The sequence below is a fragment of the Drosophila willistoni genome, unplaced genomic scaffold, assembly GCF_018902025.1.
Source record: "Drosophila willistoni isolate 14030-0811.24 unplaced genomic scaffold, UCI_dwil_1.1 Seg526, whole genome shotgun sequence".
NCBI classification, from domain to species: domain Eukaryota; kingdom Metazoa; phylum Arthropoda; class Insecta; order Diptera; family Drosophilidae; genus Drosophila; species Drosophila willistoni.
In genome coordinates this window covers 323,106-336,759 of record NW_025814453.1, presented here as the reverse complement: position 1 = coordinate 336,759, position 13,654 = coordinate 323,106, and the positions used below count along the sequence as shown (strand labels likewise).

The 13,654-nt window shown below is 36.1% G+C and overlaps 1 protein-coding gene across 2 annotated transcripts in view; it reads right to left on the bottom strand.

Moving 5' to 3' along the window:
* LOC6646392 (lachesin) overlaps positions 1 to 13,654 on the bottom strand; it is a 145,138-nt gene that overhangs the window by 58,594 nt on the left and 72,890 nt on the right. The window contains exons 3-4 of one of the 2 annotated variants that reach the window (XM_023178048.2): positions 12,511 to 12,721; positions 12,286 to 12,405 (exon numbers count right to left, since the gene is read on the bottom strand). In XM_023178048.2, coding sequence (XP_023033816.1) covers positions 12,386 to 12,405; positions 12,511 to 12,721 — 231 coding nt within the window. In that variant the 3' untranslated portion in view covers positions 12,286 to 12,385. Of the gene's footprint in view, positions 1 to 12,285; positions 12,406 to 12,510; positions 12,722 to 13,654 lie in introns of those variants that run through there. The other variant, XM_023178047.2, reaches the window with a different exon arrangement.

Genomic DNA, 13,654 nt, shown 5'->3' with positions numbered 1-13,654 from the left:
TTTGGCATAGTCGTTTATATGTGTAATTAACTCACCAATATTAAATTTCACGACAATAGCTCAGAAAATAACGAAGATATTGAGAAAAGTCACTGTTCGTGACTTTGCCATTTGTATGGGAGCTATATGATATAGTGGTCCGATCCGGCTGAATCCGAGATATACAACGCCTGCAGTATATACAAGCCTTCATGCAAAATTTCAACTCTGTAGCTCTAACGGTCTAGGAGGAGTTTGCGTTGATCCAGACGGACGGACAGACGGACAGACGGACGGACGGACGGACGGACGGACGGACATGGCTATATGAACTCGTCTCGTCATGCTGATCAAGAATATATATACTTTATATGGTCGGAGATGCTTCCTTCTGTGCGTTGCACACTTCTGACCAAAATTAATATACCCTTTTTGCAAGGGTATAATCAGCCCCGAACGAGGAAATTAAAACATTTTCCTGCTACTTTTCAAGCGGCCACTCATGACCCAGTACGAAACATAATTTTAAAAGCGATATTCATAAACTAACTTGTTTAAACGAATCATTCATCCTAGGAGGAGATTTCAATTGTCAACATCAATTTTGGGGTGTCATAGGGCATACTCTTGGGGCAACATACTTAAGGATAAGTTGGATGCACATAACTTGGTTATGAGTTACCCAGCAGACCATACACATATACCTGCAACATCCTCTGGGCGTCCTTCAACACTGGACGTCTTTCTTTCATCGAGTTTCCCCCTGATGAAGCAATACTAAAAAGTAGTTCCGTCGGGGATAAAGGAAACGATTGTGGATAACGAATAATTTTTTTTTTTTTTGCTACCTAATACAGTGGTTCTAAATAATCTAGGTTCTGACCATTTGCTAGTGCAAACAGAGATCGGAAATGTTTTAACTCGAACAAATACTGTTGCCTTTATTTATGATACAAAACACGCTTACTGGGCCAAGTACCAAAGCGTACTAGATTCAGGTATTCCAGAAATCGATCCACATTCCATTCGGCTACCCAGCGACATTGACCTTTTGATAACCAAATTAAATACTGCAATCATAAATACGAGGAACGTAAGCATTCATAAGAAAAATTTAATTTTCTCCAAAAAGCATCACAAAGCTATTAAAATGTAGAAATCTTCATCGTCGTAATTGGCAGAGATATAGACGCCCAGACCCTTACTTAGTACCTTACACTCAACATCTTATTATAATAGACATATGAAGATTCTACAGTACAATATACAGAGCCTAACGCATAACAATAATAAACATCTACTAGAAATATTTTTAATAAACAACGACATTGATATAGCAATTATATCTGAAATCTGGGTCACAAATAATGCTAATTGTAGTTTAGCGAATTACAACTTTATTTGCCACCCCAGAGCAGATGGATATGGCGGAGTAGGCATATACCTAAAAAAATATATAAAATTCACACAATTAAATTGCATTAGTGAAGTAGAAGTGATTTCAGTGTCCACTATGAACCTGAAACATAACATCAATTTATTTAGCGTCTATGCAGCGCAAAGTTTAAGTGATGATCTTTTTGAGAAAGGATGCAAAGAAATTCTAACGAGGGCAAACCAGACTAATGGTTTAACAATCATAGGAGGAGATCTTAACGCCAAATCACAAATATGGGGAAACACGATTCAAAACAACAGAGGAAACATCCTAGAACAATTACTAATAAACAACAACTTTTATTGTCTTAACAATGGCAACCCCACATATTCACACAACGCATCGTACTTTTCTACCTTAGACATCACATTAATTAACAACTACAACCTCAACCCAAAGTGGACAGTGACAAACGCAAAAATATCAAACAGCAACCATTTACCAGTTATACTAGAACTAGTCGAAACATACGAAGTACAGAATCAAAAAAGGATAAATCACAAGAAAATACTTCAAGCCTTCTCAAAAATTCACATTTCTTCACTGGACAACCTGACATCAACTTCACAAAATATAACTAGACAGAATACAATTTCAATAGACCCAAAAAATAGATACAAACCAAAAAAATATTGGGATGAACATTGTGACAGACTTTTTAGACTTAGAAACGCGTGCAGACAGAAATATTATAAAACAAAACTTCACACGGACGCTTTAATTTATTTAAAAAGCAATAGAACATTGAACAACTACTTACATAAAGTTAGAAAAAACAATATAGACAAGCTAATGGACGAAATTTCAAAAACTAATTCAGCAAAAGAAATGTGGCAAAAAATTACAGCCCTTAAACAATATAAAAAACTTAAACCGACAAAAAACGAAAAAACTGATGAGGATCATGAAAAATTTCTTAAACAAATGGCGACGGTACCTGACACTTCAGACTGCATTAGAATGAAACCACCTAACACCTGGCTACTACCCGCTAGCAACTCAAACTTTACTGACAACGATTTACTTGACTTTTTAAATTCCCGCAACCCGGACTCAGCAAAAGGTCCAGACAATATCTCATATAGAATGCTTCTAGCCTTACCACCCTCAGAAATTCAAATTTTGGTATCCCTGCTAAATGAGACTCTAGACAACGGTGACATACCAGCTAGTTGGAGAAAAATAAAAGTAGTACCTGTCCCTAAAAAGAATCTAGACTCAGCTATAATAACAAACAATAGACCTATTTGCCTACTAAGCGTAGTTTTCAAATGCTTAGAAGGTTTGGTAAAAACAAGGATGGAAAACCATATAAACAACAACAATATATTGCCCCCGAGATCTTACGGCTTCCGTAAACACCACTCCACATCGAACTGCATCAATGACGTTTTAAACAATATAGCAAATCTGAAAGCTAGGGGCATGCACGTTTGTGCATCTGTATTAGATCTAAGCAAAGCCTTCGACTCTGTTAATATTCCCATTCTAGGCAACAAGCTAATAGATTTAGGTTTCGATCACAGACACATACAATTCATTTACAACTACCTTAAAGAAAGAGTTTTGACTATGGGAAGAACAGAAATAAAAATAAGAAAAGGAGTAAGTCACGGTAGCTGCCTTAGTCCAATACTTTTCAATTTATACACAGCTGAGCTGCACAAGATAAGCAACCAAATTAACAGCATACTATTTCAATATGCTGATGACTTTTTCCTGGTATGTTACCATAAAAACTTTTCAGACGCTAAAAACATATTAGAAAGACAAGTTACAGAATTTAGTAAAATGTGTAATAAAATCGACAATAGCTCAGAAAATAACGAAGATATTGAGAAAAGTCACTGTTCGTGACTTTGCCATTTGTATGGGAGCTATATGATATAGTGGTCCGATCCGGCTGAATCCGAGATATACAACGCCTGCAGTATATACAAGCCTTCATGCAAAATTTCAACTCTGTAGCTCTAACGGTCTAGGAGGAGTTTGCGTTGATCCAGACGGACGGACAGACGGACGGACGGACGGACGGACGGACATGGCTATATGAACTCGTCTCGTCATGCTGATCAAGAATATATATACTTTATATGGTCGGAGATGCTTCCTTCTGTGCGTTGCACACTTCTGACCAAAATTAATATACCCTTTTTGCAAGGGTATAATCAGCCCCGAACGAGGAAATTAAAACATTTTCCTGCTACTTTTCAAGCGGCCACTCATGACCCAGTACGAAACATAATTTTAAAAGCGATATTCATAAACTAACTTGTTTAAACGAATCATTCATCCTAGGAGGAGATTTCAATTGTCAACATCAATTTTGGGGTGTCATAGGGCATACTCTTGGGGCAACATACTTAAGGATAAGTTGGATGCACATAACTTGGTTATGAGTTACCCAGCAGACCATACACATATACCTGCAACATCCTCTGGGCGTCCTTCAACACTGGACGTCTTTCTTTCATCGAGTTTCCCCCTGATGAAGCAATACTAAAAAGTAGTTCCGTCGGGGATAAAGGAAACGATTGTGGATAACGAATAATTTTTTTTTTTTTGCTACCTAATACAGTGGTTCTAAATAATCTAGGTTCTGACCATTTGCTAGTGCAAACAGAGATCGGAAATGTTTTAACTCGAACAAATACTGTTGCCTTTATTTATGATACAAAACACGCTTACTGGGCCAAGTACCGAAGCGTACTAGATTCAGGTATTCCAGAAATCGATCCACATTCCATTCGGCTACCCAGCGACATTGACCTTTTGATAACCAAATTAAATACTGCAATCATAAATACGAGGAACGTAAGCATTCATAAGAAAAATTTAATTTTCTCCAAAAAGCATCACAAAGCTATTAAAATGTAGAAATCTTCATCGTCGTAATTGGCAGAGATATAGACGCCCAGACCCTTACTTAGTACCTTACACTCAACATCTTATTATAATAGACATATGAAGATTCTACAGTACAATATACAGAGCCTAACGCATAACAATAATAAACATCTACTAGAAATATTTTTAATAAACAACGACATTGATATAGCAATTATATCTGAAATCTGGGTCACAAATAATGCTAATTGTAGTTTAGCGAATTACAACTTTATTTGCCACCCCAGAGCAGATGGATATGGCGGAGTAGGCATATACCTAAAAAAATATATAAAATTCACACAATTAAATTGCATTAGTGAAGTAGAAGTGATTTCAGTGTCCACTATGAACCTGAAACATAACATCAATTTATTTAGCGTCTATGCAGCGCAAAGTTTAAGTGATGATCTTTTTGAGAAAGGATGCAAAGAAATTCTAACGAGGGCAAACCAGACTAATGGTTTAACAATCATAGGAGGAGATCTTAACGCCAAATCACAAATATGGGGAAACACGATTCAAAACAACAGAGGAAACATCCTAGAACAATTACTAATAAACAACAACTTTTATTGTCTTAACAATGTCAACCCCACATATTCACACAACGCATCGTACTTTTCTACCTTAGACATCACATTAATTAACAACTACAACCTCAACCCAAAGTGGACAGTGACAAACGCAAAAATATCAAACAGCAACCATTTACCAGTTATACTAGAACTAGACGAAACATACGAAGTACAGAATCAAAAAAGGATAAATCACAAGAAAATACTTCAAGCCTTCTCAAAAATTCACATTTCTTCACTGGACAACCTGACATCAACTTCACAAAATATAACTAGACAGAATACAATTTCAATAGACCCAAAAAATAGATACAAACCAAAAAAATATTGGGATGAACATTGTGACAGACTTTTTAGACTTAGAAACGCGTGCAGACAGAAATATTATAAAACAAAACTTCACACGGACGCTTTAATTTATTTAAAAAGCAATAGAACATTGAACAACTACTTACATAAAGTTAGAAAAAACAATATAGACAAGCTAATGGACGAAATTTCAAAAACTAATTCAGCAAAAGAAATGTGGCAAAAAATTACAGCCCTTAAACAATATAAAAAACTTAAACCGACAAAAAACGAAAAAACTGATGAGGATCATGAAAAATTTCTTAAACAAATGGCGACGGTACCTGACACTTCAGACTGCATTAGAATGAAACCACCTAACACCTGGCTACTACCCGCTAGCAACTCAAACTTTACTGACAACGATTTACTTGACTTTTTAAATTCCCGCAACCCGGACTCAGCAAAAGGTCCAGACAATATCTCATATAGAATGCTTCTAGCCTTACCACCCTCAGAAATTCAAATTTTGGTATCCCTGCTAAATGAGACTCTAGACAACGGTGACATACCAGCTAGTTGGAGAAAAATAAAAGTAGTACCTGTCCCTAAAAAGAATCTAGACTCAGCTATAATAACAAACAATAGACCTATTTGCCTACTAAGCGTAGTTTTCAAATGCTTAGAAGGTTTGGTAAAAACAAGGATGGAAAACCATATAAGCAACAACAATATATTGCCCCCGAGATCTTACGGCTTCCGTAAACACCACTCCACATCGAACTGCATCAATGACGTTTTAAACAATATAGCAAATCTGAAAGCTAGGGGCATGCACGTTTGTGCATCTGTATTAGATCTAAGCAAAGCCTTCGACTCTGTTAATATTCCCATTCTAGGCAACAAGCTAATAGATTTAGGTTTCGATCACAGACACATACAATTCATTTACAACTACCTTAAAGAAAGAGTTTTGACTATGGGAAGAACAGAAATAAAAATAAGAAAAGGAGTAAGTCAGGGTAGCTGCCTTAGTCCAATACTTTTCAATTTATACACAGCTGAGCTGCACAAGATAAGCAACCAAATTAACAGCATACTATTTCAATATGCTGATGACTTTTTCCTGGTATGTTACCATAAAAACTTTTCAGACGCTAAAAACATATTAGAAAGACAAGTTACAGAATTTAGTAAAATGTGTAATAAAATCAACCTGTCATTCAACCCGAACAAATCTGCTGCTTTACATTTTAATTTAAGACGTAAACCCCTACAAATAATATGCAATAACGTAGCTATAAGGGACGTAGATAAAATTAACTACTTAGGAAGACTGATTAGCACCAATAATTCCATGACCCAACACATAAAGAAAACAATTGCTAAGTCAAACAAAACAAATATGTTTCTTCATATGATTAATGGCTGTCGTTTTGGCACCCATCCCAAAAATGCAATTCTTTTCTATAAGGCCTTTACAAGGAACAGGTATGAATATGCAAGCTCTTCATTTGCAAATACAACTAAGACAGTAATGGGCATCATAAATACTCATGCTAACTTACATTTAAGGAAGGCATTGGGGCTTATTAGATCAACTGCAACTTATATAATATACCACCTAGCGGCCGAACTTCCACCAGAGTATAGAATTAAATTTACCACAGCAAAAGAACTGATCAGGGTCTTCGCTTATGGCCTGCCAGCAGCGTCGCTTCTGTCCAGTGTCTTTCATGCTAATAAAACAAGTTATGCCAAAGTGTATGCTGAATTTAAAGATGTTCTGGACAACATTACACCCATAGAGCCAACTCCTATACGCACACGAAAAATCTTCATAGATGCCAATTTTTCCAAAGGTGCCTTTAAAAACATAAGACATGCAAATGAAACAATGATACTCTCCCTGTATAAAGAAAAAATTAAGAACTTAAATTCAAAAAATTTTGACCTGATTTACGCAGATGGTTCAGTTTCTGAAGATTTTACTGGAAGTGCTTTTTTTCACATGGGCTTCAACATCACAAAAAGCTATTACAGCAATAAAAAACTGTCATCATTGACTGCGGAACTCCCAGCTTTGGAAAAAGCAGTGGAGTTTGCTGATTCGAATCACCTCTTCAAAGTAGCGTTCCTAACAGACAGTCTTGGAGCAATCCAAACAATTAGAAACCCAAAGAACAATAATTGCATTGCTCAAAGAATCCTTAAAAATATAGAAAATAGTTATAATATCATCTCAGTCGAAATACACCACATACCTAGTCACTCAAACATAAAAGAAAACGATTTAGCTGATACCGCAGCCAAAAATGCCAGACACGATGGAGTGTTCACGCACATAAGCTGGACAATCAACGATGCTATCATTCATATATACAACAAAATAAAACTAGAATGGGAAAGAGCGTACAATGAATTTTGTATAGATCGAAACAAAGGATACTGCCTTCTATATCCTTATGTGTCATCACAACCATGGTTCCAGGGAAAAAACCAATTCCATAGACTGGAGATAAAACAACTAAACAGAATACTAAGCGGTCACGCATTTGACAAAAACACTCTATTTAAAATGAAAGTCGTTGACAACAACTTATGCGACACCTGTAACATTACAGAAGATATCTCACATATTATTTTAAATTGTTCAAAATACACAAACACCCGAATGAACTTCCCAACACTAACAAAGTATAACGATATATATCAATTACTCGCGCAAGAGCCTATCGCCAACTACAAATCGATAACACAATTTACTAAGGCTGCCAACATAGAACTCTAACAATCTAATCCACACATAAATAAATTAAATTAAATAGCTAATTTATTTATAACAAAAACCAAAATACGAAACTCATCATCACGAATACGCTGTGGCGTTAACCTGTTATACACAGGGAGGCCAAAGAAATCTTCTGTTCAGAAGTAACTTAATATCAAAAAAAAAAAAAAAAAAAAATAGGCGCCCAGACGATCGTACATTTTTTAAATGGTTTAATTTTCTGGCCAGTGCGATTTCTGGTTTTTTAAACAAGTCTGGGAACATCGTATTTTCTTCCCTCGACAAAGTTTCTTATCCATTTTGGAAACTTACAAATGTTATTAGGAAGAAAAGAAGGGAAATTCCAACATTAGTCCCCAATTTGTATTTTGCGGAAACTTTTAAATTTAATCATAGCCTCTTTGCTAATTTAAGCGACTCTGCAAAAGAAGCTGCTGTAAAACCTCACACTAAAAGTTCTAGAAGGTACGTTAATAATCCAAAATAAAAACTTCTATATACCTAATGCCGCAGTAAGAAAAAGTCCTTTCCAAGTTGAAAGTTCTCTGCCTCAAGGCACTGCCAACGCAAGGCATCTATAATTAATATCTGCTTAAAGCAAAGTTACTTCCCCGTAAACTGGAAACACGCTAAAGTTATCGCAGTGAGTAAGCCAAACAAGCCAGCGGAGTAACCAAGTTCTTATCGACCTATAAGTTTACTTTCGTCTGTTTTAAAAGATTATTAAGGAGAAAATACACCATTTTGTAGAATCAAACAATATTCTTCCAATGTATTCTTCAATATTCTTTCGTAGGGAACACTGTACTTTGCACCCGCTTATTAAGAAGTGGTGAAGGAAAAATATTCAAGCTCACATGTTCAAGTTCTTTTGGATATAAAGGCTGTCTTTGACCGCCTATGACCCCTATACAAATAAAGTTCTTTTTACTTCGCTTGTCCGTCCTATTTTAGAGTATGGAACTTGCATTTGGTCAACTCAATACCAGCCGGGCTGCACTCCTCGGTCCGTCGGGTATAAGGTGGGCAGTTATCTGCTTGGGCTCGCGCGTAACAGGCTTTGTCCTGGTGTCGTAGGGGCCACTTGAACGTACTGCGTCCGCTAAATTCCATGACTCAGTCTGGCATGATGGGCTAATTCGCAAGATGTACTCCTTTAAGTTTCCCCCGAAAATAATATAGGTAGTTCAGCAATTTTAGCAATTTTCTTTACGCAAAAGAGAAAGGATATTTATGTCCCCAGCGCTGTAATTAAATTAGGTAATGTAGATGTTAAATGGAACACAGGTGTTAAGTACCTGGGCATAACCTTAAATAAAAAACATGAATTCAAAAACCATATTGACGCAACTATCAAAAAAATAAACATCACAATCCGTACACTCTATCCATTTATTATTAGGAATTCGAGATTAAACATAGAAAACAAACTTTTCCTAATTAGGTCGATTTTCCAAGCAATTATTTTTTATGGTGCTCCTGTGTGGGACGTGGCAAAGTGTCACTTAAAAAGACTTTAAATTATGTACCGTGGCATTACTCGACAACTGATTTGCACATTAGAACTAAAATCGACAGTCGCAGCACGAACTATACGTCTAGCTAATAGTTTCAACACGAGATAAGCACACTCCACCAATCTGTCTTAGCTAATTATAGTATAAGAATTTGTGAATTTTAGTTATTAAAACGTGAAACTTATAACGCTGTGCAATACCAAAAATCAAACCGTACCGGACCTTTTTTTTCAGAAAGTACACTTAGTTTTTATACCATACACCCATAGGGTGAAATGGTATATTAAAGTCGCCAAAATGTATGTAACAAACAGAAGGAAGCTTCTCCGACCCCATAAAGTATATATATTCTTGATCACGATCAACAACCGAGTCGATCTTGCCATGTCCGTCTGTCCGTCCGTCCGTCTGTATGAACACGCAGATCTCGGAGACTATAAGAGCTAGCGCCACCAAATTTGGTATGTAGACTCGTGTGGTATGTAAATGTATAGAGTTAATTGGAATTTTGAACACGCCCCCTTTCTTAAAAAGTAGAACAGATAGAGACATTAAAGTTGGTTTATATACTCGTTTAGTTACCGCGCAGAAAATAATTGTGCCAACTTTTTGCCACGCCCCCTTCCGCCCCCGGAATTTACATAAATTTGGTATGTAAGCTAGCTTAATAGATTCGCAGATATTGACTATTTAAAAATTTTGCCACGCCGAAATTTTAAAAATTTAATAAAATTTTGGTTTTCGAAATTTTAAATATTTGTTTCACCTGAGGTATGAGGTATACCCAAGTCGGCGAGTCGACTTACTTACTTCATTTTTATATGAACTTTTTTTTGTATATATTTTTTTGTTGTTGACCCTTCAACGGGCAAATTGCTCAAAAAATATTATTATAATTTTTTTTGATTTCTATAATCAATTTTGGTTATCATTATCTTTTTTTTTTAATTCTACTTAATATTTATCCCTTCGTTTTCGCTTTATATACTTTTTTTTTTTTTTAATTGTGTCGTTGCTTTGCTGCTGTTGTCCAGGGCCTATGGGCTCAGGCGGTATCGGTGCCTGTCATCGCACCCAATTTCTTTGTATTGGCAGTGTACGTTCTCCAGCAGTCTCTTTTTTTGCAACTATCTTGTTGCTCTGCTGATGCTGGTAGTTTATATATACACTAGTTAACTTTTTTTCGATATTAGGGATTAGAATACGCCAAACACAAAAACACTCCCGCCGCCGAAAATACCACAGTTGCTACACTAGCCAAACTGCCTTTATAATCGGACGCACGTACTTTTTATTTATTAAGCAATATTTTGCTTTTACATTATACTCTGTCTCTTACCACTGCACACTGGGCTGAATTGCCAAATAAGTGGCATAAAGTCGAAAATTTTGTGGAAGCAAATAATAATTATAATTATGTATATTCAAACTAGAGTCCCTAAATAGGAAAAATCGATGATCGCTTTTACCAAACATGCAACCCTGTCATTCTTATCAAGCTTCAAAGTCAGGTGATTAGTCAGCTGATGCCTGCGACAATATTGGCGGGAAATGTTTATTCACTTTGAGCGCTTGGCAAATTTACAGAAAAGAAAAATAAGATACTGTAAAAAATGGATTTTGGAGGCCAAGGTATGTAGAATGGATAAAACAAAACAATTTGGTGTTCAAATTTATTATATTTTATATATGTGTACTTTTTTGTATTGTCCAAAAAGATAGAAAATTAAACAAACGTCTTCTGTGGAGTAAAAACTTACCTTCTGTGTGTTTCTGGGATATGTAATGTATGTGAAAACAAAGTAGAGAGTGTGTATAAAAAGTTAGTAATAATCTTGTTTGCGGCTTTTTGCGGCTCTGGCGGTATTTTGAACTTGTAGATCATGTTGAGTTCTGTCATTCAACGCTGCTGGACGTTTGAATGGACAGCGGCCGCAACTCTGCCGTTGTTGCAAACTGGATATTTGGCCAATTGACGGAAATAAATAATAACAATATATATATAAAATTATATTACTATCACTAATACATAAAAAATATAAAAATTGTTGTACTTTATATGTAGTTTTCCACACTTTACTTTGTGATCACGTATACGCACTGTTGCCTTATATGGGCTATTGGGGTAGGCGTGGTCAACTGAACTTCAAACTTTGTTTCAATATTTAGAGTGCTATTCTTATCAAAGATACCAAATTTCAGCTCGATATCTGCGTTATTCGACTTTATGCCACTTATTTGGCAATTCAGCCCAGTGTGCACTGGTGGGCAAAAACAAGAGCTATTTTATTTTGCTACCTATAGCTAATCTTAGCAGTTACACTTGCGTAAGAATTCAGACTTTAAAGAGCCGATTCACTCTCTGAGTCTCTTACCACTGGTGGGGGAAAACTGCAGAGTTGCTTTTTATCGAAGGACCAAAATGATCCATATGGCTCGAAGGACCAAACGGAATAGGGATTCCAAGGAGAAGGAAAATAACCCAATCTTGATTCGTTGAACTCAAAACATGAACTGATTTTATTTACAAAAGTGTTGTGTATATAAATGAACTCTTAGACTCTAGGAGGCGACAATTGTTCCTAAAAGTACTTATTCTAATGACCCACGTTTTTGGGGGGTTGAAAATTATTTATATTTCATGCTCAGCGTTGGATACTTGATAGTGCGCCGTTGATTTAATCTTAAGTGTTTTCCACAGAGTGTGGATGCATGTTTTGTTTGGTTTAAAGTAATAGTACTTGTCATATGAATCTTGTAGTAGGCCTCTTTAATAATAATAATTTTAATCGCATTAAAGAGTTAAAATTTTACATTTAAAAGTTATTTTTCACTCTGTCACTGCGCTTCATCAGGTTTGATGTAAAAATTAAACCCACAATTTGTCCCAAAGTGTAATTAAATAAGTTTATGGCGTGTTTCTGTCCACTAAAAGGAATTTTTACAAACAAGAAAATTGGGAAATATGAATTTGGCTGTTTGCTACGGGAATACCAGGATTTTAGAAATTTGATGTTTTTGATAGATACTTACCAACAATTTTTAGTTCTATAAAAATAGATTGAGTTGGATAAATTGACAATTGGCATTCATAAAATCCACGGTCTTCCTCTCTGACGGCCTTAATCCTTAGCGACCAATGGCCCATATGCCTCGTATGTTCAACTAAAAAGCGTTTATCGCTACTGTGTGTTGACAAACCCAAAGTAAGTAACTGAAAATCTTTCCTGCGTATCCAAGAAACCTGTAACGAATAAGAGGTGTATGTGTTAGTTTTACAGTATTTATACCATACACCCATAGGGTGAAATGGTATATTAAAGTCGCCAAAATATATGTAACAGGCAAAAGGAAGCTTTTCCGACCCCATAAAGTATATATATTCTTGATCAGCATCAGTGGAGCCATGCATATAAACATTTTTCCATATGGCCGGAGTTGGCCGTTGGCTGGTGGGGGCGCTAGGGTGCTCGTATGCTTGACTGAGCGAGATACTAAGATATGCCTGTAAAAAGCGTGTGAACAGAATTTTTTAAAAATACGTAAATGCATTTGTTATTATAAATTTGAAATATTTGTTTTACTGGTGTATGGTATACCTAAGTCGGCGAGACGACTTACTTACTTCATTATACCATACACCCATAGGGTGAAATGGTATATTAAAGTCGCCAAAATGTATGTAACAGGTAGAAGGAAGCATCTCCGACCCCACAAAGTATATACATTCTTGATCAGGATCAACAACCGAGTCGATCTAGCCATGTCCGTCTGTCCGTCTGTCCGTCTGTCCGTCCGTCCGTCCGTCTGTCCGTATGAACACCTAGATCTCGGAGACTGTAAGAGCTAGAGCCACCAAATTTGGTATGTAGACTCGTGTAGTATGTAGAGTGATCAAATTTCAAATTTTTGCCACGCTCCTTTCCGCCCCCGCAATTTAAAAAAAGCGTTTATCTCAAAAACTATTCCAGCTAGAGACACCATATTTGGTATGTATATTCGCTTAGTAAATGCACACATTTTGTATGTATAAAAATTTTGCCACGCCCTTTTCCGCCCCCGTAATTTGAAAAACTTGATTATCTCCCGTATTTTTTTACCTTTTGCAATCAAATTGGCACACTTAAATTTAATACTAATATCTAGCAAAATGCCAAATTTGATCAAAATCGGACAA